At 41.4% G+C, this 27,640-nt stretch overlaps 1 protein-coding gene across 2 annotated transcripts in view; it reads left to right on the plus strand.

The window, feature by feature from the left end:
• ARID5B (AT-rich interaction domain 5B) overlaps positions 1-27,640 on the plus strand; it is a 193,025-nt gene that overhangs the window by 119,162 nt on the left and 46,223 nt on the right. Inside the window, exon 1 of one of the 2 annotated variants that reach the window (XM_070782167.1) lies at positions 15,804-27,527. The exons of the other annotated variant lie outside the window; for it this stretch is intronic. Coding sequence (XP_070638268.1) covers positions 27,524-27,527 — 4 coding nt within the window. The 5' untranslated portion in view covers positions 15,804-27,523. Of the gene's footprint in view, positions 1-15,803; positions 27,528-27,640 lie in introns of those variants that run through there. 2 annotated transcript variants of the gene reach the window in all.

Genomic DNA, 27,640 nt, shown 5'->3' on the forward strand with positions numbered 1-27,640 from the left:
GTGAAGAGGAACTAAAAAGCCTCTTGATGAAAGTGAAAGAGGAGAGTGAAAAAGTTGGCTTAAAGCTCAACATTCAGAAAACTAGGATCATGGCATCTGGTCCATCACTTCATGGCAAATACATGGGGAAACAGTGGAAACAGTGTCAGACTTTATTTTTGGGGGCTCCAAAATCACTGCAGATGGTGATTGCAGCCGTGAAATTAAAAGATGCTTACTCCTTGGAAGCAAAGTTATGACCAACCTAGATAGCATATTCAAAAGCAGAGACATTACTTTGCCAACAAAGGTCCATCTAGTCAAGGCTATGGTTTTTCCAGCAGTCATGTATGGATGTGAGAGTTGGACTGTGAAGAAAGCTGAGTGCCAAAGAATTGATGCTTTTGAACTGTGGTTTTGGAGAAGACTTTTGAGAGTCCCTTGGACTGCAAGGAGATCCAACCAGTCCATCCTAAAGGAGATCAGTCCTGTGTGTTCATTGGAAGGACTGATGCTAAAGCTGAAACTCCAGTACTTTGGCCACCTCATGCGAAGAGGTGACTCATTGGAAAAGACCCTGATGTTGGGAGGGATTGGGGGCAGGAGGAGAAGAGGACGACAGAGGATGAGATGGCTGGATGGCATCACCAACTCGATGGACATGAGTTTGAGTGAACTCCGAGAGTTGGTGATGGACAGGGAGGCCTGGCGTGCTGTGATTTATGGGGTTGCAAAGAGCTGGACACAACCGAGCGACTGAACTGAACAAGAGAACTAGTAAAATCAATGTGGTTTCTTTGGGTAAATATGCCCTGGATCTTATAATGAACTGAAATGATAGAAAGGAGCTGGGAATAAACCTTCTGGCAAGGAAATTAACTCAAATTTTAAGTTAAAAACAACCTGCCACCACCCCGCCCCCACCTGAAGAAAAAACCTCAGTGTGAACAATCCACAGAGATCTCCTACAACTGGAGTACAAGGTTAAATTTGTTCGTTGACAAAGGTAGCCAAAGCCATTGAACCATTAAATTACCATCCATTTTCTTAAGCATTTCAATGAGGTCTCTAGATCAGTGGTAAACAAGCCAAAGAGACATGCCTCTGTGTTTAACTCTCTCCCCTGCCTGGACTTTCAACACACTGGAGCAAGTACCGAGTAGGTATAGTAGAACCACACGTTGGTGGATGACTCAGAAAAGACTGTTGTGAGAATTTTCGTCCATTGATGTTGACCAGCTCATGCTCCTTATAATGGACAGCTCTTACATGATCATTGAAGTAGTGGGTTAGCAGACAGTCAAATATCTGAAAGTAACAATACTTATTAAATACTCAGGAGTTTAGATTGTCCATGGTTTCTTTGCTTCCTAAATGACAGATCTCTTCCCCACAGTAGCTCCTTTAGCCATCATTCAGAATATAAAATTGACCAGCCCTAGAAGAAGTATTGCTGTCTTCAGAGTTTCATGTAAACATGCATGCCTTCGGAGAAGGCAATGGCACCCCAGTCCACTAATCTTGCCTAGAAAATCCCATGGACGCAGGAGCCTGCCAAGGTGCAGACCATGGGGTCGCTAAGAGTCAGACACGACTGAGCGACTTCACTTTCACTCTTCACTTTCATGCATTGGAGAAGGAAATGGTAACCCACTCCGTTGTTCTTGCCTGAAGAATCCCAGGGACGGGGGAGCCTGGTGGGCTGCTGTCTATGGGGTCTCACAGAGTCGGACACGTCTGAAGCGACTTAACAGCAGTAGCAGCAGCAGAAGTATTGCTGTCTTCAGAGTTTCATGTAAACACGCATAGAGTCCTCTTCATACCAACTTGACCAAATAACATATTTATACAAACATGGGCAGGTCATTGCCACATTTTGAGGCACATTTTTATACCAGAAGAATAAAAATACTGAAAGAGGATAGAGAAGACTTATGTATGTTCTCACCGTTTGGCACATTTGTGTTTACGGTAGCTTTTAACCTGATGACGCTTTATATCTCACCCATATAGGAAGGCAGTCAGAGCACCTGGTATTTAGAATCTCCCGGGGCTGGTGGAGTTTTGAGTGAAATAGTCTACAGAATATAGACACTAATCTCATAGAGATGAGACCTTTGGTTGAAGATTATGAGAACTTTATGGGTAATTGTTCACACCAGTGCCCCACTTCCCTTCTGAATTGTCACAATGTTAGTCAATCAGCCGTGTCCAACTCTTTGTGACCCCGTGGACAGCAGTCCGCCAGGCTCCTCTGTCCATGGGATTCTCTAGGCAAGAATACTGGAGTGGATTGCCATTTTCTTCTCCAGTCTGAATTGTCACAGTAGCATTTAACTGGTAAACGTGATTCTCTTTGTCCCTCCAGGAGTCCTTAAGTGGATGAAGGGAAATAAGATGAGCCCATTATCACAAATGCAGAAACTGCATTTTTAGAACCTGTGGAATGAAATGTGTTAATGCAAGAATCAGGAATAAACTGGCTCCTGGTTCAGCCGTTGCTGCTACTCTTGTGTTCTAGCAATGGGATGTTTTTCTTGGCCCTTAAAAGAAAAGCCGGCACTTCTTGAGATGTGTTTGATGAGATGTGTTTTGGGCACTCACAAAAGGTTGTTTTTGTGTACTCACCTTTAGGTGAGATAATAGATATGTAAGAAATTGACCCCCAGGTTTAATTCTTGGCCTGTTTGCTTGTTCATTTTGTTGTTTGTTACTTTAGTCAACCTTACTGAGTTTTCTCATCTTGTATCCAACAATGATAGTTTCCCATAGCTGTCCTAAGGATTGGACAAGATAATATATGGGAGATGTTTAGAACTGTGCTTCTGATATGGTAGTTTTTAAATAAGAGCAATAGTAGTCATGATCAAGATCACAGAGATGGAGTTGGTGGTATACCCATTTCACCTCTTTTGTGTCTTGGATAAAGATAAGAGACTTCTTAGCATCCTCAGCAACTTCCACACAAAGATATGATTTAAGTGTCTGCCCCCTCCATATAAGCAGCTTCATGTTCAAGCCTCAATTTCCTCAGCTTTAAAATGCGTGGGATAGGGAATTCCTTGATGGTCTAGTGATCAGGACGCCACACCTCCACTGCAGGAGGTGTGGGTTCAACCCCTGGTCGGGGAGCTGAGATCCTACGAGCTGTGCAGCAGGGCCAAAGTAAAACGAGGGAGGCAACCACCCTCAACACAGGGTGTCTTCATCCATTCACTCTTATTTTGGTTGAGGTTACCGTTCATCAATTCAACAAATACATCTACAGAGAATTTAATATGTATCACCACATTAGGTCTGGAGCCAAACTTAATGAATTAAACAGACGTGAGTCCCTTGCCCTTCTGAAGACTAGAATCTAAGGATGTGAATGGTAAGCAAATATATACAAAATCACACACAGGCACCCACACAAGAGAATTACAGGCCATGATAAGAGCTGCAAACACCAAAAGATTGCCGTCTGGATTAAAAGAAATAATGTATGTGGAAACGCGTCATTGGCTATAAAACGTGGCCCTTCAGAGACTGTATTTTGACTAACGCCACACCTGTGGCAGCCAGTGGCTACCACACATGCTCAGCGCCTCAGGTTTCCTGGTGACACCACCACTCCTTTTTCTTTGAGGCTTATTTCAGAACAGAGAGTGGAAGGGAACCTTTCTGTTGAGTTTATAATAGCAATTACAAGCTGATAAGGGCAAGCCATTCATCAAAGATCATACCTCCGGACTTTATCTCTTTGGGTCAAATGTTTCCTGATTGATATTGACTGCCATATCTTAAGCAGCTTTGAACAGATAAGAAGCTAGAAAAGAAATTCCTTTGAAGGAGATTTGACAAAATTATGTTTTCTGATTTTTTTTTTTCCTTTAAAGAGAGAGATTAACTTCTCATTGTTCTTCTTAAAGAGCACAAAAGCTACAGAATTGCCAAAAATGCAAAAAAAAAAAAAAAATTATGGGTACATAATGAATTTCCACTGATCCAAACTATCATCTATGTTAATATTCTTTTTTTGTTCTGAAATTGTTTGGAAAGAACTTTAAAAATATTATGAATGACCCTGTACCAAAGATACCTAGGAACAGATATCCCAAGAAAAGATACCTTCTTGGTTATTACATACAAGTGCCATATAGGAAAAGTGCTGTAAGCAGAGTCTCACAGGTTAAGTATAATTCATTTATTTGTAGAAACAGTGTTTTGAAAGGTGGGGAAGGTAGGTTTCTGACCATGGGCCTAATAACCAGCTTCTAATTGAAATGACCATAAACATTGCAATTAATCAACTATGTACTCAATTATAAAGTATATAATTACATTCTGAACAGTAAAAAGCCTCCTAAAGGGTATATAAATCAGTTAAACAGGGCAATGTAGTAACCGATCACATAAAATTATATTTGATGAGATGTGTCGTCTATCACAGTGTTTTCCACACTGTTCTTATCTTACAGCTTTGTGATTCATTTGTGCCATGTTTTCTGCCGCAATAAATCTCACAGTAAAGGAACTTCTTTATCTTGGCCGTAGAATTCAGAGACATTATTTTGAGCGGAATGACTAGGGGATCTTGAAAGATTTTGGAGTGGGGAAGATCTGGGCACATTTCTAAGGCTTTTTGGAAAGGTAGTCTGTATTTGTCTGTCTGCCTTTACTCGTTATAAATTTCTCTGTAACAAGCTCAGGCGTTTGCACTTATGTTGTGGTCTTGATTCTGTCTCCACAGTTGGCATGTGTTGCCTTGAAATTAGCTAGATGACCTGTGTTTGCTTGCGTACTAGATGCTCAATATTACAACAGAGGTATAATTAGAAAAACATGCTAAATACAAATCACTCTTGATCAAGCCACTGCATGTTGAGAAGTATAGGCAGAACTAACTTAGGACCATATAGTGGTGGCTGTATTTATATAAATCCTTCAAGTTTTATATGTATAATCAAGCAGGTCATTCCAAAGTAGGCTGACTTAGGAACAGTGGGACTGAAGCAAAGGAAAAGCATACTCGCATATTTAACTTTGGCAAGTTGGAAGAATTTCTGATATTTTGATAAATGTATTCTAGAATGCCTTTCATTCTGTGGATGTTCAAGAGGTGTTTGTGTCTGGTGAAGATATACCAAAGACCCTGGTCTTGTAAATTCTAACTTGTGCCTCAGAATGGATAATGGAGAAATATGAGTAACTTCAAGAAGGGTAGCTTTCTAATAAGGTGGTGATACCATTCATTTCTCTCCTTTTCCTCTCCTTCGGTTGGGACCAGATTCCAAATGGCTTTTCCATACGTGGAGGCAGAGTCGTGCTGGGTGGTTACACCCAATCTCTGTTGCAAGAAACAGAACCACACAGAACAAGTAGCCAAGGCAGGACTGCCCAGTGGTGTGACATCTCAGGGTGAGCTCACATGGCTCTTCCTCCTCTTTCCTGAGAAATGTGCTAGCAGATACTTGTGGGGAGAGCAGCTGGTTTGTTCATTTATCCATATGGCCAACCAACATGTGTTGATAACCAACTTTGTCATGGTATGTAGCCCTGTGTAAGGATATGGGACTAGAAAAGCAAGGAACGCAGCATAGTGCTGACCTTTGAGGTACACGCATGTTCATGGGGGCTCCCTTGGATTGAGTAGACACTTAAATTATAATGCTGTAAGTGCTGTGATAGAACTAAGTGAATCCTTCTCAGATTCAATAGAAGAGAGGAAAATATGTATTATTTTGTAATTTCATTTATTCCTCGGAATATTTTACTGCAACTAATATAATTAAGGGACTGGCAAGTTTTACAAGTGACTAATATATGAATCCCACTCTTCCCTTCTGCCTTGTGGGATTGTCAGTTGAGTCAGGGCTTAAAAATGGAACTTGATGAGATTTGTTCTAAAGATGTTGACTAATACCAGTTAAACCCCTAAACACGACACACAGATTGACTATGTCTTTTTCACTCTTTTTAAAGACCCAAAGATGCACCTAGTTAATAACCTGCTCCATGTCCTTAATAAAGAGCAGGCTAATTAAAAATTGTTTGCTAGCTGGAAATGAATAAATGAAGAATCACATATTAAAACAGGCATCATCAGCCTGCATAAGGAGCTGAACATGGCTAGTGGGGAATGAGAGGAGTAATTGTGAGCCCTTTATCACCGAGGATGGCACATACAAATGTAGACTTGGATGCAGGGAGTAGGGTAAGGAGGCTCTTGGCAGGGCGGGAAGCGAGCTTCATCTCCCACTGTGTCCATAATACAAACTGAAAGAGCAGGGAAGGAGACAGAATCTGTGTCTCCTTGCTTCCTCCATCTCTCCTGTCCTGCCTGTCCATCAAGCCCCTTCCTGTCACAAGTCCTGCACCAACCTCTTTGGATCCATCTCTGTGGTGTGTGAAGATCTACAGTGTAGAAGGTATTTGCCATGGTGATGCGTTTGTCTCAGGGAGACAGGGAAGAGGATATTGGTCCCTCCCCTTGTGCTCTGTCCAGCCGGGCAATATGGGACTGTTTTCAGTTTCTTGACCTTGCTTTCCTATCCCTTGATTCTAAACTTCGGCATAGGTCCTTCCTGGAAAAGAAACCGTGTCATCATTTTCTCACCCGTCAAACTGGCCAGCCTCTTTTGTCTTGCAGATCTCAGCTTAAACATCACTTCCTAAGAACAGTCTTCTCTGATGTTTCCATGATTTCAGCACTCCTGTGGTATTCTCAGAGCTTGTCCTCTTGCTTATTGATAACATCTACCCAGCCACTTTACCCTATCCCACTATTCTCCATGTTAGAACCTCAGCCTTGGGAGAGTAGGGCCAAGGAATGTCTTGGGAACCTGTGTACCCAGTATATAGCCTACGTATCTTAGGAAACCAACATATGTTGAAAAGATATTTCAGTTCTGACTAGCAGTAAACGAACTCAATTCTGCTTCCTTGGAAAGCAAGAATCTTGTCTCATGATTCTTTGGTGACCCTTGTAAGGCTAATTGGTGCCCAAGAAATGTTTTGGAAAACAGTTCTTAATTCTGTTTTTATATTTACCTTAACTAGGCTTGAGAAGAGTTTTCGTTAATGATGTGAGGGACATGGAGAGGATGAACGAGCTCAGGCTTGTTTCTTAGTTGGAAGGACTTACATAAGCAGAGTATCCTAGTTTATAGTACTGAATGAGCAATCGCCTGCGAACTGTGTGCCAGTTGTCACTGCATTCTGCTTTACCGTCTCTCTCCTCTTTGGCCCACATCTCAGGAAACAAAAGTCTATTCCTCAGTAGGGTCTTTGAGTAGGCTGCTCTGTAAAGCAGATAGCATGGCGCCAAAGACACATGAGCGCCTGGGTCTCAGTGTCCCCTCACGGTTACTCACCACCTTTTGTGCTCCTGGGAAATTACTTAACCTTTCTAAGGCTCAGTTTTCTCATTTTTAAGTTGATAGTAATGATGCTCCACACCTCAAGGGGATATTATAGTCATCTCTTGGTACCCTCAGGGGGTTGTTTCCAGGGTTCCCTCTGATAATAAAATCGGAGGATCTCAAGTTCCTTATATAAATTTATTGTTTCCATATAACCTTAGCACATCTCATACTCTTTAGTCATCTCTAGATTACTTGTTTATTTTTAATTTTATTGAAATATAGTTGACTTTGGGCTTCCCTGGTGGCTTAGATGGTAAAGAATCCTCCTGCAATGCAGGAGAACCTGAGTTTGATTCCTGGGTTGAGAAGATCCCCTGGAAAAGCGAATGGCTACCCAATTCAGTACACTTGCCTAGAAAATTCCATGGATAGAGGAGCCTGGTGGGCTACAGTCCATGGGATCACAGTCAAACACAACTGAGCAACTTTTACTCATAGTTGATTTACAATGTTGATGGTTTCTGCTGTACAGCAAAGTAATTCAGTTATACATATATATAGCTTTTTTAATATTTATATATATATATTTTTATTGAGGCATAGTTGACTTCACGTTTCAGGTACACAGCAAGGTGATTCAGTTATACGTATATACATATATTATTTTTCAGATTATTTTCCATTATAGGTTATTACAAGATATTGACTCTAGTTCCCTGTGCTCTACAGTCAACCTTTCTTGCTTGTTGCACATCTATTTTTTTGATTAGAAATGTTATCTTTAGATTACTTTTAATGCCTAATACAATGTTAATGATATGCAAATATTTGTAAACACAAGGTAAATGTTATGTAAACAGTTGCTGGCAGGTGGAAAATTCAAGTTTCACTTTTTGGAACTTTCTGAAGTTTTTTTTTTTAATATGGATATTTTGATCCATGGTTGTTGAATCTGAGGATGCAGAAGCACTCAGATGCGGAGGGCCAGCTCTCCGTGAGGATTCGGTGAAGAGCTGCACGCAGTGTTCTCAGCACAGCGCCAGGCATACGACATTTGTTAGTGACCTGCAGTATCTGTCAGTGCTCGCCTCAGTCCAGGCAGACCTGATAACCTCCATCTGCTCCCTGGGTGGTGGGACAGTACACAGAGAGACCTAGGATTCATCTGTCTAGACTATTCCAGAGCTAACGTGTTCTTGCCTCCATTTTTGTCCTCTCCCCCTCTACTGCTGCCCAGCGCTTGAGTGCAGCAAGCAGTACCGACCACTCTCAGTTCCAGATGTGCCACGCCCTCCCTTATCTTGGTGGCTTTCCAAGTCAACTTGAAAGTTTAGAATCAGATTTATTTATTCAACACTTTTTTTTTTTAATCTCTTATAACAGCCTCTGTTTTTTTAAGTTTGTTATAGTGCTGCGATTCATGGAGTCGCAAAGAGTTGGACACGACTGAGCGACTGAACTGAAATGATCCTCAATATTTTTCTAAACTGATTTCATAGGGAAGACAATCTTTCCTTGGAATCAACCAACAACCAACAGGAGCATACTTAACCAAAAAATAGTGGGAAGACAATTGTAGGACATAAAACCCAAAAATAAGAATAATAATAAGGATGGCTATGATGCTTATATGCTGTTTACTATATGCCAAGCACTCATCTGAGCCCTGAATCATTTTCTCCATTTGGCAGAGGATGAAACTAGTTGCCTGTGTGAACCGTACAGTGGAAAGAGTATATAATTAGCTTAGTTTGCCCTTAGAACTTCATCCTGATAGAAAAGTTTTTTCCTCCATTTAATATCCAACAAAAGAAAGAGATCACCTTACCACAAGTTCTCCCCTTGTTTAGCTGAGACATTTGACTCAATTTATACACGTCTATATCTCTGTAGCTTGATCATGACATTGGAATGTCAAAAATAATAAAAGACAGGGGGAAACAGTATGAAGTGAAATCTATGTTTACTGGTAAGAAACATAAAGCATTTGGCATCAGCAGAAAGCTTAGTCTTTGATGTGGAAAATAGAAGAGTTCTTGCTGTTTCCATTTGGGTCAGAGAAAGAGATGATGGCTCTATGATAAGTTTAGTGGGTTCTAAAGCTAGATGTAATAATTGAAGAGTCACAAGTTGTCCTGCCCCGAGGACATGCAAGTATGAAATACCCATGTCAGGAAAAATGTAATCAGTGAGGAACCACACAACAGGAAAAGCAGAAAATATTTAATAAGACAGGTCCCAATTATCCTGAGTGAGACTTTGTTATGAGATGAAGCTATATATATGTGTGAGTCGGAGATTGATGACGGATGATAGAAGAGACAGAGAAGTATGGATGAGTAATTTTTGGTGAATCTTCCTTTTTTAATTTATTTTTTATTGAAGCATAATTGAATTACAATATTGTCTTAACTGTTGCACAGCAAAGTGACTCAGTTGTACATATATCTGTATGTGTGTATGTGTATATAAATATTCTTTTCTATTATGGTTTATCACAGGATATTGAATGTAGATCCCTGTGCTATACACTATGACCTTGTTGTTTATCCATTCTATATATATCAATTTTGATGGATCTTCTTACCTCCAGACATACAGAAGCCAACAGCCTGCAATGTCCCTATTCTGGACAGCAGCCTGAGGAGGAAATGTTTTATTTTAGGTATGGCAGTGTCCTCAGTTTTAAACAATTTTTTCCCCCCGTTTTCAAAAATGTTCACACGATTAATGCCTCTTGCATGTATTCAACAAAAGTTGCCTAGCAACCATCAAGAAGCATTTTTGGAGCGCAAAGGGTCTAAAAATGAATGAAGAGCAAAAACAGTTTGTTGCAGCTGAAATGACCAGGTTTCTGATACCAGGTTCAAAGCAGATCCCCCAGGAATCAGGCTAGACATCCTGTATAAGGATGTTATAAGAGTAACAAGATATCATTTGGCATACTTAGAGACCCACTGAAATATACTGTTCATATTGATCACATGCAAAGAGGGAATGTGTAAGATACAGGAGGAACCTCTAAGTATAGCTTGATCCACTTCTCTGCCTTCAGGCCGGCTGCCTCCTGCCTAATCCCATGTGGTGGATGTGTAGATAATGGGGTTTTGGAAAACACTTAAGAAGAAGGATTATAACACCTCCTCTGGGTAACCCATTTTGGAATCTTGCAGCCTTTGGATTGAGACCACTAGGTAAAGAACGTGGGTTAATCCAGGAATTAACCTCTTCTCTTCAGGTTACTGATTTATACGAGTGATTGGCTCTCATAGTCATATGTTATCCTAAATGAAAACAACCTATCGTATCTTTTATATTAGAGGTCACAAATGCAAGTGTCCAGAGGTGTCAGCAGAGAACCTAGGGGGAGAAGGATGGTGGGGCTTATGAGAAATCAGGAGGCAGTAGATACCCATGCTCTGCCTAAAGGAGCAGCTGGTTTTCAGCTCCAGTTTTTTGTTGTGTTGTAGGAATAAGAGCCCACAGTTGTCAGATCTCTCAACTCTTTAAGAAGAGCCAGGCATATCAGTTTCCATGTGAAAAATCTCATGATTTTCAATTGATGACAAATAAAAATTTTTTAAAAATCTACAAACTAAGTAAACTATGATACCAGGCAGATTTGGTCTATGAACCAGTCTTATTTAATGAAACCGTCATGTTATATAGATGAGGGAACGGAGGGAGGCGTGGTGAGTGAGGACATTTATTCAAATTTAATGAATATGTGAACTCCTTAAAGTGAGGAACTGTGCTGTTTTATCCCCAGCTGGACTAGCACAGTTTCAGGCATGTGATGGCAACTCCACAAGTATTTATTGAATCAACAAATATTAGATCTTAGAAGCTAAACCAGGACTTGGATTAGCCAGTAAGAAATCAGGACCTTAAATACTTGTTCTTAAATGATTTTATTTTCTTCGTAAGTGACCTTCATTAACTTCTGTTTAGATAGAACTTGCTCTTTTGCCATACTGTGGCTTGTTTAAAGTGGTATTTGATGAATAGGAATGTTCTAGTGAAAATGTCAGAGGAAAAACCCTGGATTCTATCTGGAGTTCAACCTTCCCATAGATCTGTCTATACTGGGACTCTTACAAACAATAGGTTTTCTTGGCCTATCATATTCAATTCCATTCAAATATTTGTCTATTTATTGAGCTCCTACAATGTGCAGAGGCCTCTGTATGGTGACTTGAAGACATAGGGGATTCAGGGGACCTGGGAGGGATCAGGGTTCAATGATAATTTAGAGAATGAAGATGCTTGGCATAGTCTCTCTTTTTATTTATTTTTTAAAACATTTTTTTATTGGAGTATACTTGTTTACAATGTTGTTAGTTTCTGCTGTACAGCACAGTGAATCGGTTACATGTAAATATGTATTCCCCTCTTCCTTGAATTTCTTTCCCATTTAGGTCCACAGATAATTGAGTAGAGTTCCCTGAGCTATATAGTAGGTTCTCATTACTTATCTACTTTAGACATAGTATCAATAGTGTGTGTATGTCAATCTCAATCTCCCAATTTCTCTCTTTTAAAACAATTTTTTGGTCCTATTTAGGCAACACTTCACTGTGTGGCAATTTTCTTTCTTCACTTTTTGTCCTGAGATTTAATCTTGCCCCCAATATAGAATCAGTTATCACCAAGACATCCTCTCTTTTAACAACCTCTGGTTATTGTCTCTGTGTTGGAAGACTCAGCCAGAGTGGACAACATTCAGCCTTCATGGAGGTATACCAGATGTCTAGTGATCCTCGGGCTTTCATTGCACTTACTCTTTCTTCTTGGGTTCTTTATGGTGCTTACCTCTATGCCAAGGGTTCAAGTGTTTCTACCGTGTCAATAATACACCCACTAGAGAACTACTGGCCTCTTGAAATGCTTGAAGTGATGTGTTACTACACGTGTCTGTGCATGTAATAGTAATAATAATGAAGTCCACCATTTATTCACTTCAGTTCAATCACTCAGTTGTGTCCAACTCTTTGCAACCCCATGAATCGCAGCACGCCAGGCCTCCCTGTCCATCACCAACTCCCGGAGTTCACACAAACTTATGTCCATCGAGTCAGTGATGCCATCCAGCCATCTCATCCTCTGTCGTCCCCTTCTCCTCCTGCCCCCAATCCCCCCTAGCATCAGAGTCTTTTCCAATGAGTCAGCTTTTCACATGAGGTGGCCAGTGCACTGGAGTTTCAGCTTTAGCATCATTCCTTCCAAAGAAATCCCAGGGCTGATCTCCTTCAGAATGGACTGGTTGGATCTCCTTGCAGTCCAAGGGACTCTCAGGAGTCTTCTCCAACACCACGGTTCAAAAGCATCAATTCTTCGGCGCTCAGCCTTCTTCACAGTCCAACTCTCACATCCATACATGACCACTGGAAAAACCATAGCCTTGACTAGACGGACCTTTGTTGGCAAAGTAATGTCTCTGCTTTTCAATATGCTATCTAGGTTGGTCATAACTTTCCTTCCATGGAGTAAGCGTCTTTTAATTTGTGTTTTCTAAATACCAGATAATGTGCTAGTCATGTTGTCTCATTTTATCTCATTCATAGTCTTTCTCAGTCATAATTGTTCAATCCTTTTTTTTTTGATAAATGGGCAAATTCAATCCCAGAGAGAGATGGACTTGCCCAGGGTCATACAGTTGCTTGGTTGGTGAATATTATGAAGAACTCTCTGATCTCAAAGCCTCTGCTTTCTTAACTTCCTTATGAAACTTGGGGATCCAGCAACAGTTTTACCAACTTCACCAGCCTTCTGTGAAAGGTATACCTTTTTTTAGAAAGCCAACTCTAAGGGATGCTTTAAACCAAGTGAATGATTTTGAATGAGACTGCGTTTAATTTCAAAACAGTGTCCTTTGCTGGCAAAGATAATCATATGTAATGTCATCTTGCAACCTCTCTGCATGTGTGTGATTTCATAAAACTGGTGTAGCAGTTTATTATTATAAAATTAGTATCACATAGAACAAACCCGGGACCCAAGCCAGACAAAATAGACAATGAGTAGTTATATAAGGTTTTGGAAGCACATGTAGTAGAACACAAGCTCACTGTATTTTCTTCTCAATTGTCTGCTGTTTGTTAATGTTTCCTTTTCACCGTGATTGCATCTCGGTTTAATAGCACTTGCCATCTCAGGCTTTATGGTGCCAGGCCTGACATAGTTACATTCCCTTTGTGCTAAAAATATTGCATGTATATATTCAACCGCAGCCCGACATGTTTAGCTAATGGGCTACTCAAGGAGCTCTGTGCTTATATAATTAAGTGATGTATGTAATTTTGTGTTAACACATTTGCAATGTGTGTTTCCCTGGTGATTGCAATACTTTATTCCGTGTAAAGTGTGACATTTTAATTCCCGCTGAACAATTTCCTACCTTGATTTGCCTTGTTTTTGTGGCAGGGGATTATTTTGCAATCAAGATAAAAGCATTATTTATGAAATTTCTAGGCTATCCCATTACTGGGAACTTTTAACTGCAGATCAATCTCGTATTTTATTGATCTTTGTTAAAAATCTTTATTAGAATTTAAATTTGATCTCTACATTATAGATTTGCTGAGACTTTGGCCTGTAGGAACACTTTTTTTTTTTTAAGGCAGCTTTGCAGGGATGGGGTTTTATTAAAAAATAGTTCTCGCCAGACAGTGTGCCATCTTCCCCAGAGGACTTTGTTTCTCTTCCATGTTGCTCTTTCACCCTCTTTAGGTCTCCAGTAGAGCCAGCATCATCCTGTGGGCTTGGAGGGTCTTGGCAAAACAAGTCAGATTTATAGATTTTCACAGACAAGGCAAGTCTCCGTTAAGCTTTTAAGTGGTTGACGATAGCTGGGCCTCAAAGTTACACAGTGGGATTTAAAATGTGAATGCATATTTTCCCCCCTTATTAATGGCCACTGTGACCAAGGGAAGGTGCTACAGACAGGAAGGTGAACAGCCCAGCCACTTTCCCCTCTTCAGAAATATTTCTTTTCTCACACGGAATCAGCAGTCAGTACAATTTAATAAGCATTTACTAGACCCTCACTAAGTACCATACACTGCTTTCAAAATATGATCGTCAACTGTTCTGTAAATGTTTATTGAGCACCTACTATGATGCTGCTGCTGTGACTAAGACTGATGTCATCTCTTTAGTCTGGTGAGGCAGAGAGACCCACAGATGATTTCAGTACAGGTGCTGGGGTAGAAGCATACTTGATCTAGAAGTTACAGACAAAGAAATCCTCCCCCAGCGGGAGACGTGGAAAATAAGGAAGTGTCTTAGGGGATGCAATTCCCAATGCAAGTCTAGGGGAACAAGTCCAAGTTGGGGCAGGAAGGACAGAGGTGAAGAAGGAAGGGTGTTGTTGTCAGAGCTCGGGCACAGGTGTGAAGCCATGTGAAGAGCCTGGAACCTCTAAGGCATTTGTTACCACTGGAAGGTAACAAGGATGCTCCGAGGCAAGGTGGGCGGTGGTTCATGTCTCCCACAGGTCTTGAATTCCCAAAGTCTTTCCTCACATGAGGAGGCCCCTGGGCTTGCTTTCAGCCCAGCCCAGCAAAAGCAAGCAGGTGGCAGGCGCTGAGGCCAAATGCCGAGTATTGCCCTGCTGGCTTCATGAACGTTTTCCTTTTAGTCCCTCCCATTTGGGTCTGAGCAAACAGCTGGGAGTGTGGTGCGCAGAAGTCCCGCCAGAGGACCTACGGTTGTATGCTCCAAGTGAGCTTTCTCAGTTGTGTGTTTTGGCATTCGAACACAGCGGGAATGTCCTTGTCAGCTCCCATTTGACTTTATTAATTGCAGTTCCTTGGAAAGTGTGTTTTAGTTACGTGGTCTTGGGATGACAGAGCTCACCCCGCAGAGAGACCCAGGAGGAGGTATTCGGGGCCCGTTGCAAAGCCATCTGCTGCCAAGGCATCACTGCTGGTCCCTTGCAGCCAGCAGACATGGGTGTCCGTCATGCTCTGCGGCCAACAGACATGGGTGTCCGTCATGCTCTGCGGCTAGCTGTGTGACCGTGGGGAGTCTGCAGTCTCTGGGCCTCCCCTTCCTGACAAGTAGAATACGGATTTGGACTCAGTGGTGTCTGAGGTTCACCTTACGCTGGAATGTCATCATTCTTTAAATTACTCAAATGAAGAATCCTGCCACCATCACAGCTCCTAGCAGTGATCTTTGGTTCCAGATCCACTAGAAAACCCACAGGCCACTTTCTACACTTCACGTCTTCTTTGGCTCTATATTTTAGAAGGCTGTCTACACTAGTTAAGAGGCAAAGGGAATTGCTAAGCTTCTGAATATTCCTGGAAGATATGGTGGTATGGATCAAATAATCCACTTCATTAGGTGACAGGAGGCTGTCACCTAGCAGCTCCATGTTTCCAGGCCCCGCCCCTCCCCGCCCCCCTCCCCCGGCCAACCCCCACTTCCCAGAGCCCTGAGGCTGAGGTTAATAACGTCAAAAGAATGTTTTAAAATTGCTCTTCTGTTGATTCCAAAGAGTCAGAGCCCTCACGTGGTTAGAGTCCTGGGCTAAGAGTCAAATTCTAAATTTAATTCTAGCCTCTGTGAACGTCTTCGTGCCTCACTCTCTCAACATTAAGTGATGTTTCAGTTTTCTCATCTGCAAAATAGGCCTAAGATCCCTTGCTCCACAGAAATATTTGCAGACAGCTTTGTGGTACACAAGGATTGGCATTATATTGGGGCAGAATATCATTTTTCATTCCATAATGGGGCTGAAACAAAAGCCCTTTTGAGTATGCACCTTGTGTAAACTTACCATGCTTAAATGCTGATGAATTTCAGAGGTCAGCAAACACCACCCCCTTTCTTCATTACATTTTTTAAAGCTAAACAAGGCTAACTAGGGAATTCATTTTGGAATAAAAAGACATGAAAGAAAGGGTATTTCAGCTTGCACAATAGTACAAAGGAGAACAAGAATCATCATGTTTGCTGAAGAACTCACAGCTGTTTAATTTTGTAGTAAAATTACTAAGAACTTTGCAAATTCAAAGACAAAACCAAACAACTGTTGTTGCAGCACTGAATTTCCACGTGTAAGCGGAAAAGCCAAGTTAAGATTAATCTGCCCCTAAAATCACATTAAAAATACAGAACGTTTTTGTTAATGCTGGTTGGAGGAGCGGCTTTTATCTGAAGAGAAGACACATAAAAGAGGGAAATGGTACGTTTACTGGTAATAAGATGAAAAATAGTTTATGTTCTCGTGTACTTTGCCCCCAGCTTTTTCTTAAGCTGCTCAGTCTGTTTTAATGCTAGGTTTGTTTGCTTTTTGGGGATGGGCCTGTTAGGCAGGAAATTGTTGAAAGGCCTACAGCAGAATTTTTATTTAAATGGTGTTTTTAAAAATTAAAATTAAATACCAAATCGAGTAACCGATGATTAAATTTGGAGTTCAGATTTTTGTAAAATTTTATTTTTAGACGATAAGTTCTATACCTGTACTTGTTCTGTAAATTCCAAGTTTCCATATGTTGCCCATTGTCAGAAACAAATAAACTGTTCCTCATTTAAAAAGAAAAAAAGTGGTTTTCTTCCATATTAGGGAATTTATTCAGACTTCTTTCCTTGGTTCCTATAATTCCAAGCCAGTTGGAACATCAGTCTATTTTTGGTTATGAAGAAACTTTTTTAAAATGTAGGCCTGATTTTTTTTTAAGGTTCTAAATCTCATAAAAATCAATTTACCACATATATAACAGTTATGGTTGTAAATAGAGTGAAGTCACTGTATTCTAGAAAGACTGATTTCTAATTTCCATATTAGCCCCTCCCTCATCCTCTTTCCCTCTCCACATAGGAGGGCTGCTAAATGTAAATTCTGAAACACACAAAACAACATAAGGTTGTGATTTGTGACTGTTTCTGTCAAGGCTGAATGTTCTTACCTGAATTTGATTAAACACTCTAGTTAGTTTCTGGGTTTTTATGGTTTTCCCACCACATCACATAGATTGACCACAAGAGGGCAACCGAGAGTTTCCTTTCAGCTAACAAAGCCAGAAATGGTTTTAATATCAGCTAAGTGTTTTAACTTGCTAAGGATTTATTTCCCCGCCTTCCAGTTGCCACACATGCAGCCTCCGAGTTTCCACTAACAGCGAATAATAATCCAAATAAAGTTCTTCTGAAGGAAAATATAGACAGACTGGTCCAGACAAGAGCTTTTGCCCAAATAAGGAATCCTTGTGTGGAGACCCCACGTGTTAGATAACCATCGACTGACAGTTGGCCGTGAGTTAATAATGTTGGATGCTGAACTATATATACCATGTGCTATAAAAGAGTTTGGAGGGTAAAGACAAATACTGCTACGGTTAGATTTCAGAGACATACCAGAGGTGTGCAGACTGCTTCTCTAGATGTAAGTTGAACCTGCCAAATAATTCCATAAAAATTATTGTTACAAGTATTGGTGGAATGAATAATTGTCATTACACATTTTGTTGATGTTGTGGAGATTTTAGTCTGAATCTCTCTGCATGCCATTGCCTTAAATGCTATGTCAACTCTTGCCTTCTAAGAAAAGAAAATATTTCCTAACTTGATTTCCACTGCTACCATTGCTGTTTTTATTTTTATAATGAGAACCCTAAAAAGGGGGTGGGGGAGTTCTATAAAAGAACCCAGGCAGGTGTGTAACCCTTTGATTGGCATGTTATATTTGGAGAACCCTGTTCCTCCCCTAGGTCGGTTTCTATGCTGCTGCTGCCACAGGATCAAAAGAGGAGGAGGGGGAGGGGGACAGGCTTTAAATTCAGCAACTGTCACAAGTTATTTGGGAGGATGAGACCTAGGCCAGCCCTCTTCTCAGGGTGATGCCCCCTGGTCTTTGGGGTGCTAAGATTGGGAAAAGAATGCATCTTCTCTCCTGCCCCCTAGAGTTCAAACCTTTTTGTTCTGTCAACTTTTCTGGGCTTATTGGAGCTCCTGTCTTCAATGGGCAACTTCTCTTTGTGTCGTATGAAGCTGTGGGACTTCAAGTGCCTTGGGAGAGTGATGAAGGCCACGCCCTTCCTTTGGGCCTGACTGTATCTGACCTCTCTACTTCCTGGCAGATGAAAACTCCAAAAAGAAACACACATCCAGACCATGAACTTACTCAACAATTTGTGATGGAGAAGCTTTTACTTTCCAGTGAGTCAAAATCACTCATAATCTATTTTCTCTTATTCAGTTTGCAAATGACTTACCTTATGCCCAGCTCATGCTGGCAGCAGGAAAGAATAGTAAGTAAAATTAAAAAATTAGCTCTTTTTCTCAGTTTCTTCTCCTTCCTCCACTCTCTCACTCTTGAAATCTGGTGTCAAAGCTTAAAATCTGCTTTGGCATCTTAGTTAAGGAAGTTAATGAAATAACATCTTCATCAGGGCCATTTAGTTACTTTGAGTCAATGATTACCAGATTTGAATTTTACAAAGGAGACATTTCAGGTTTGGCAAAATGTTCGGATACTAACATCTATGCATGACTACCCTCCAAAACAGTGAATAAAAGTCTAGATTGTACTGAAACTTTGAATCATGATTTTTTGCTTCTTATTTTAGCTTCAGATGTTAATCTTATTCTGCCTGCTTTTTAACACACATTTGTATGGACCTATCTGTAATCGTAACATTGAACTGTTGACTAAACTAACATTGCCCAAGAGAAAGATAATGCAAGTCATATGTGAATTAAAATTTCCCAGTAACCACATTTTAAAGGATAAAAAGAAACAGGTAGAGTTAATTTTAATAACATTTAATGTAATGCAGTATATCCAAAATATTTTAATATATAATCAGTATAACATGTTAGTAAGGGCTATTTTGTGTTGTTTTGTATATTCTTGGAAACTCAGTGTGTATTTTATACTTGCAGCACATCTCAATTCAGACTAGATGTCTTGGGTGCTCAAGAGCCCTATGTGGATAGTGGTTGCCATATTGGACAAAGCAACTCTAAACAGCCCTAGAAACATTTTAGCTTTCACTGAAATACGTGGGATAACTTCTAACATTTTCCGTGTGTTCTCCATGTTCACTGTGAGATTCCTTGGGTATCTCTCTGCTTTTCCCTGCAGTGTGCCATCCTCTCACTCCCAGGAGCTGAGCTCCCTAGCTGGCCCCACTGGGTTATAACGAGCTGACCTTGTTTCATACACCACCAGGCACTGTGGAGCTCATTGCCACTTCTCCACACACACCCCAGGCCCTTTCTCCTCACGCCACTTGGCTGCTGCACACACTATTCTCTGCCACCTGCGGGTTCTGAAAAACGACAAACAGGAATAGTCATCTTTTTGCTTCTAAGTAGGAGACTCTCCTTGTTTTTCACTTTGTTTTTGGCTCGCCGTGTGGCATGCAGAATCTTAGTTCTGCCACCAGGAACTGAACCTGGGCCCTTGGCAGTTAAAGCACGGAGTCCTCAAGGGGATTCTCGGAAACTGTCGTACTTCCCGTGGCTTCCCAGCTGGCACAGTGGTAAAGGATCTGCCTGACAATGCAGGAGACATAGGAGATGTGGGTTCAGTCTCTGGGTTGGGAAGATCCCCTGGAGAAGGAAATCACAACCCACTCCAGTAATCTTGCCTGGGAAATTCCATGGACGGAAGAGGTTGGCATGCTGCATTCCATGGGGTCGCAAAGACTCAGACACGACTTAGTGACTGAGCGCACACACATCCTACTTCTTAAATTATTCTTTCTGAATGGTAGAAAAACAAGAAGAGAGTGAAAAATCCTCTTTCAGCACAAATTCTTTTCGGGATTTTTAGAAAGAAATTGGGAAACTATTATATGATGATCTTTTACTTTTCCTTATGTGTATGTGTTTGAAAAAGAGAAAAGCCTATACTATATTAGTCCGAGTCTATAATAAGTTAAATATCTCCATGTTAATCCACACACACACACACACACACACACACACAGAGTCTCTTTTACTTCTTTCCAAGTTGGGAATGTTTTCTTTAGAGATGTAGCAAATCAATTATCCTTCACGGAATATCTCATTTCCAAACCTGGAGAAATGGCTGAACAAGAAAGTTCTGTTTATATATGAGTTTAAGAATTCTTTTGATATTCACTGCTCCTTGCAAGATTATTCAATACAAAAATGTAGCTTTCACTTCTGTGCTGTCACATACAATAGTAACACCATAGAACGTAGCAATCATGGAGTAGAATAAGCAGGTTTATTGATTGTAAAAAAAAGAAAAGAAAAAGAGACAAAGATTAATTCTCTATGCTTAAGAGGTCTTCATAAACTTCATAAATTATAGCCATCAAAATGTCTTTTAAAACCATTTCCAGAGTGACTCTTTAAAGAGCCTAAAACAAAGCACTAGTATCTTAAGTTAATATTCTATTGATATTACAGATAATCGTATTAAGAAAGATTTAAATCTGTGTATATTGAATAGTTATCAAAAAATGCAAACATGAGTTATTTCAGATTCTTAAGAAAGCAGATACAGTGAGCAGTGAGACAACACATTTGTTCTAAGTGTAATAGTTGTGATGCAGCTTTTTTTCCTCAACATCCAGCATGAGCTTTCCTTTTAACTGACGAGCCGGGGGTTTGGAATTGGCTGGTGGATATCTGACATCTGGGGAAATGAATAGCAGGAGAAATGAGTTGCAAGGTAGCTGTGAAAGTCACATTTGAGCCACTGTGGTATTTGAGAGTCCAGTTGTTAGTTTTGCTGGGTTCGTGACTTCATGACCAGACTTTGCAGCTGGGGGAGGAAGCGGGACCCCCTGTGTGCAGTCTGAGCACCTAGACGGCACTGCCTCCTTTAGATCTTAAGGACCAAGCTAGGCCCTCAGGTACCCACTCTGCCCCGATGTCTCTTTACAAAATATTTGGAATTCCAGTCTTTCCACAGGCTCCTGATACCATGGTCTATAGACTCCATTACCCCCAAAAGATGAATAACCATTTGCAGGGCAGCTATGAGCTGCTGCCTCCATCCCCTTACAGGTCCTGAAGGGGCTTTTTCATCTGAGATGGTCCCCCTGGCGGAATCTGTGGGCCGCCAGACAGACCAAAGTTTGCGAGGTCTGCAACTGATTTCAGTCACCTTCCCTTCTTAAGAATTCTCTCCATAGTCAATTCTCTGAAGACCCAAATCTCTCCTCACTCTCCACCTCAATTTAGCTCCTAGATATTCCCCATCAAAGTGATGGTGAAAAGCGACTATAATCCCTTTCTTCTTTGCCCAGTGCCTATCATAGACCTCCAGAATATTTCTACATTCCTTTAGAATTCCCTACATCAGTTTGGAATAACATATAGATAACATTTGGCCATTTAAATCCTGTCTTCCCCCTCAAGGCACAGAGGGGAAATAAAGATAGAGATCTGCCCATCACTGGTGGTAAAACCTGACTGAAAAAGAGGTTTGCTCTTGCATTAATGGCAAGAACGCACGGAGTCACATGGTTTCAGACCAATTAGCAATACAGATGAGCTAGCAAGTCAAGTTCCATTTATAGGCTGGGGGAAGGGGAGAAGTAAAATAATCTGTGTTGTTAAGTGTTTCTGAGAAATGAAGACCTCCAGGGCAGAGAGAAGGCGGATCAGGAAATAGCTATGCAAATCACATGCCTATGAAATTACTAAAACTTTGATCAGAGGCATTAACAATTGCTCCAGCATTCACAAGTATGAAACAAGGAGTGAGTAAGACAGGGCCGGTTGGGAAGGCATTACAAAAGTGTTTGCTTCCATGGTTTGTTGAGCAGTCAATGAAGTCCACAGCTGTTTTGGACTTAAGTTGCCTGAGCAGTCCAGGTATGACAAATGCAGTAATACATTGCACTCTCATTAGTGACTCTTAGGGACCTCAGTGACAAAGAGCCAAAGTTCCTGGACCTCATATAAAGCCTGCTTCATTTTTTTTTTTCCCCATCCTCTTTCTAATAACACTTCTGCTTACCCTTCCACAGGTGGGAGGAGAGGACCTGGATTCTGTGAGAGTGTAGTTCATTGGAAATGCTAAATTGTATTTAGTAGGCACTGTGGCTCAAGCAACATTAAGGTATGGCTTGGGCTGAAGCAAACTTGGAAACTCAAAGTGGCCGTGACATCCAGAGTAGTGAGTGTGACCATTCCCTGGGGCACACCCCCTCGGTCCCTGTTAAGGGCTGTCTGGTCTGGGTGGCATTTGAGAGTGAGGGCATTTGAGGCTGGCTTAAATGGCAATCCACTCCAGTATCCTTGCCTGGAAAATCTCATGGACAGAAGAGCCTGGTGGGCTTCAGTCCATGGGGTCACAAAGAGTCGGGCACGACTGGGTGACGAACACAACACTTGCTGGCCTCAGTTCACAGCTCTGCTGCTGCTAAGTTGCTACAGTCATGTCCAACTCTTTTCGACCCTATGGATTGTAATCCGCCAATGCCCTCTCTCCATGGGATTCTCCAGGCCAGAATACTGGATGGGTTGCCATGCCCTCCTCCAGGGGATCTTCCCGACCCAGGGATTGAACCCAAGTCTCCTGCATTGGCAACAGGTTCTTTACCACTAGTACCACCTGGGAAACTCCTCACCACTCTGGACTCACCTTATTAATGCCTTTATTTGAGAGAAAAAAAAAAATTACTCTTAAAAAGGAAACTGTCAGAAAAATTATAGGACATGATAACACTTTTGCAGCTTTTTTCTTTTTAAATTTTGTTTAAATTGTGCCTATTGCTCTGCAATCATCATTTAACCAGAAAGTCCCCCAGGATGGAGTTGTGCTTGCTAACGGCCTGATGTGTTCGCATCTCAGACAGCACAGTTGCTTCTCAAACATTTCTGTTGAGTGTGGAAAATTATTTATAGACCAACAGAATAAAAGTAAACTTGCATGATCTTAAGTCCATATAAATAATTAATGCTTTGTGAATCCACGGAGTCAACCAATTATCAGACACTGAGTCCCAGCGGCTGCAGTGTTCTAGCCCCGCTCTGTGAGGTGTGGAGTTGGGAGTATATGGAATGTAACTGCGGATTTGAAACAGAATTTCAGGGAATCATTTATGAATTTAAAAGCAAAAATGTTGGCTTTAAGTTAAAGCCAATATGAGAGCTGAGAGCTTCTGTTTTTCTTTTCTTTTTTCCCTAGTATTTGAAAACTGAAATTCTGTGAGAGATTATCTGTGAAATGCCTTTCTTTTATTACACCCATAAATTTCAGGAGTGGCTTTGATCAAGCTTTCTGCCACTCTGGGTTTCTAAATCTTTTACTCATATGTTAATAACTTTAAAAACACGCATCCTATTTTTGTTGCAGTGAAAGAGGAAGTTTCTAAATAGTCAAAAGGGAAACGTTGAAAATAGAACACAATAAATGATAACTAAATTAGGGTAGGTTCCCCCCCGAGCCCCGCCCCAGAAAGAGCAATGCTCCATGCTGAAACTTGCCAGAGTATTTTAAGATTATTGTCTATAAAGAAACTGTACCAAAGAATTGAGATGCTCAGAGGAAAGGCATTAAAGAAATGCAAAGTATTATCAGTAATGCACAGTATACATAGACCAGTGTTTGCGAGTCCTATTTTAATACTTCAGTCTGTGGAGTTTAGTTTTCTGACTTGTGTTTAGTGTTTAAAAAACACACACAACTTGCAAATCAAATGAGTTTATGCTCTGCCGGCTTCCTCTAGACATTGACCCTGGGGGTCAAACTCTTAGGAAAATGATGCCTGGTTTTCCATTCCCCTAATTCCAGTCTCTACCAACAAGCAAGTCCTGTCTCTGAGTGGGAGCTCACAGAGAATTTCTCGAGAAACTGTGTAGCTGCGTTGGCAACAAAATCCTCTCTGCAAAAGGAGAAGAAAGAGTTGTTAACTGATGAGTCAATCCAGCTTTTATAGCAGTTTATCTTCGTGGTATTTCCAAGAGCATAAATGTTATAAAAAAAGAGACGGTCATGACAGGAAGAACACAGTAGGAAAAAAAACAGAAACGTTTAAGCCAAAAGCAATTTACTTTGCCAGTAACTGGTTACATTTCCTTTGTTTTATTATTATTATTGCAGTATGAAAGTTTCCCACACCTGCACTGCCTGACACATAACTTGTCAGAACCCACAGTGAAGTAAATACATAATTGAGTACCTGCAGCTCTGAGCTTCTAGACTCTTTAAGGGGAAAAAAAAAGCATGTTTTGCTCTACTGTCAGAAAAAAAAAAAAAAGAAGACTATGATTCATTAATAGTTGAAGGAGTTTTTTTAAAAAAGGGAATAAACAAAACACAAGGGTTAAGTATCAGAGTAGCCTGGACCACTAGCAGTAGCCGATTTCTCCTGGGATTAACACCTATAGAAATAGCGGTGACTTCACAATGGTGAATACTTGTTAATTTCATGGCACTGAGTAAGAGGAACAGATGGGCAGTCGGAGAGAGAAGATACTTTTTTAAAAAAACCGTAGACATCATTCACTGATCAGGCAGAAAAGTCCGTCGATGGCGCACTGCAAGGGGGTGATGTACTTGGTGCTCTAAGTCTTATTGGAACGCTGTGACTTTGGTGAAAGTCTCATCACCTACTACTCAGGATTGATGGGGACCCTCTGCTCATCAGCAGGGCTGGAGGATGCTGTTTGATACCTGAGATGGGCTATAGCGCCCTCATGCTATCTGTGTGGTATTTGAGAGTGTTTTCATTTGGGGATAGCTCCCTGGAGTCTGCCAGCCCAAGTTAAGAATGTAAATACGTCGTTATAAGACACAGCAAGTGTGTATGTAAAAGGGAAGTTCCGGAAAGCAGGGGCTCTGGGTAAAGTCCGTTGCCTGGGTGGGAAGCTTTCTACTACCAGTAACCAGTGGTATGAACTAAGACAAAATAATTTCTATCTCAGTTACCTGGTCTGTAAAATGGGGATAATAATAATTGTACCTTACTGTGGGCTTGTTTTGAGTTTTAAATGAGTTGTTGTATACAAAGCTCTGATTGGCAAGACAAAGTGCTCTGTAAGCATCAGTAATTATTATTATTAATAATATTTGTGGATAATATTGAAAACATTCATGCAAAGAGCACTGATTGAACTCTATGAATACGCCAGGCCAGGGTTGGCCTGTGGGTATATACTATACACATGTCAAAGTAGCTGTGCATTTATTGCTTCATGCTCTATTTTTTAGAGTAGAACTGACTAGAACCAACTATGCTGTCAGTACATGTATTGCTAGCTTCCAAGAATCATTTTCTTGGTAGAGACTGGCCTCCTCTACAGCAGCTGGAGCTGGTGTGATTCTGGAGTTATAGGATTTGGGTTCTCTCAGTAAGTCTGCGGCCCTTAGCTGTCAAGCAGAGGGGCAGGTGTAAGTTGGTCCAGGGCAGCTGAGAGGAGGTGGGCTGTTTCTTTAATAAAAGAGTCAAAGGCCAGAGCAAGCCCATCCCTGACCACCACCATACCATAAAGCATTTGTTTTCATTCACCCCCCTAGCAAATAATTTGCTTTTTTGTGACCCTGTAGGAAAAAAAGAGTAATTTGGGGACAAGAATATTTGCTGTCCCCAGAAGCCAGCCCTGCAGTCCCAAAGCTTCACCTTATTCTAGTGGATCTAAAAACTCTCTTAATTGTATCGTGGAGGCTCTTAACCTGTATGGAGTCCTGCATGCTTCCCCTAGTACTTTTAACATCTGGTGTTCGGTTTATTTGCTCATTGCATGTGGGACAAGATCATGGCCCCACTGAGATGCCAGACACAATTACCCTAAGCAGGAACCAAAGGCTCATCTCCCACTGTGGGAGATCTCATCTCCCACAGTAAATTCCTGTCACTGGTGTTTGCTCCCAGAGCTCACAGGTGAGCAGGAAAGGTGAATGCCATTTACAGGTGCCCAATGTGATGGGTATACACGCAGTCAAGTTGACGGGCCTAGCTCTTGACACCAAGGACATATATGTGGGCATCTTTATTTCCAGCAGTCACTTGATTGTTCAACAGTGTATTAGGCATTACTGCCCCTGGGTGGGTACTGGGGCCAAGAGAGATGAATCGGACATGGTCCTGCCATTGAGGACTCTCCGACTCAGTGTAAGAATAAGCCAGCTAAAGTATAAATAACACAATGATACCTTCCATAAGAGAAGGTCAGAAAAGGAGCTCAGAGGTGAGACTAACAGAGGTATTCAAATTTGATACTTAAGGGATTGGTGGGATTTACCTAACCATACCTGAAATACCAGTGTACTTGCCTTCTGAGGAACAAAAGACTTTTTCTCTTGATCACATTCTACTTAGAGCTTAAGTTTGTGTGACCAGACTATTAGGTGCTAGTCTGTTCTAAATTTGTAATTCTCAGAATTTGCTGGGGAAGGGCATGTGCCTCTCTGGGTTCTAAGAGCAGCTCAAAGAATGGAGAAAATAGACCCGATTTGGGGATGACTTATTGTCAGTTCCCGGAACCTCTGCCTTTATTTAAAACAGCCTGTTCAATGTGAGTTCTCTCTGTCTAAAAGGCCTTTGGGATTTGAAAGCTTTTCTGGAAATAAATGCCTTTTAGGTTTAAATGCTTTTTGCCAAAATTGTTAGGCAGGAAAGATCATAGTAACAAGTCTTAGAACAGAGGCAGTGTTGTTTTGTCCCTTTTAATGAAATGCCCCAGACCTACCTCTAGTTCTGTCAGTTTCTGTCAGCTCTCTGCTGGGCTATTATTTTGATAAGGGACTTGAAAGTACATCCTTCCTTCACCGTCATTAAAGTCTTAGCACTTGGGTCAGTTGTGGAAACACTTCTGTGCTACACGGAGAGTCCTCAAATCAAAATAGTCCCCACCCTGGCTCCAGGCAGAGGACCTCATCAGTTCATGGAAGGTGGCATCAGGCTCTGACAGGGGAGCTGGAGGTCAGGAGCCACAGAACAGGCAGGATGAAGTCACCCACCCCACTCGGGGAGGTGGAGAGAGGCGAGCCCTGCCTGCCAGTCTGGCAACTCCAGCCAAGCCCTCGGAGCTCATCCCACACACCCCGTGCTAGTCACTGCTGTGTTTACATGAGTAATGGAGCTGCCGGGGGAGGGGAGTTGTAAGCAGAGCGCTGAGCCTCGCAGCTCGCATTCGGAGGGAAGCTGACATCCACACCAAGTCGGGTGGAGACTTCCAGGGACGTGGGGCCGGGGAGCAGTCACATGCTGTAGCTTTCATGAGCACAGACATCGTCAAGCAGATGTTTGCCGACTGGAATGGGTAATCGCCGCTTTCTCTTTGCTTGATTTTCTGTTTGTGAGTTTGTATCCCTTTGGTAATGCCAGGATCGCTTTCTGAGATGGGCTTTCAGACAGACATTGTGAGGAGATGAG

This window comes from Bos indicus, chromosome 28, assembly GCF_029378745.1.
Source record: "Bos indicus isolate NIAB-ARS_2022 breed Sahiwal x Tharparkar chromosome 28, NIAB-ARS_B.indTharparkar_mat_pri_1.0, whole genome shotgun sequence".
Classification (NCBI taxonomy): domain Eukaryota; kingdom Metazoa; phylum Chordata; class Mammalia; order Artiodactyla; family Bovidae; genus Bos; species Bos indicus.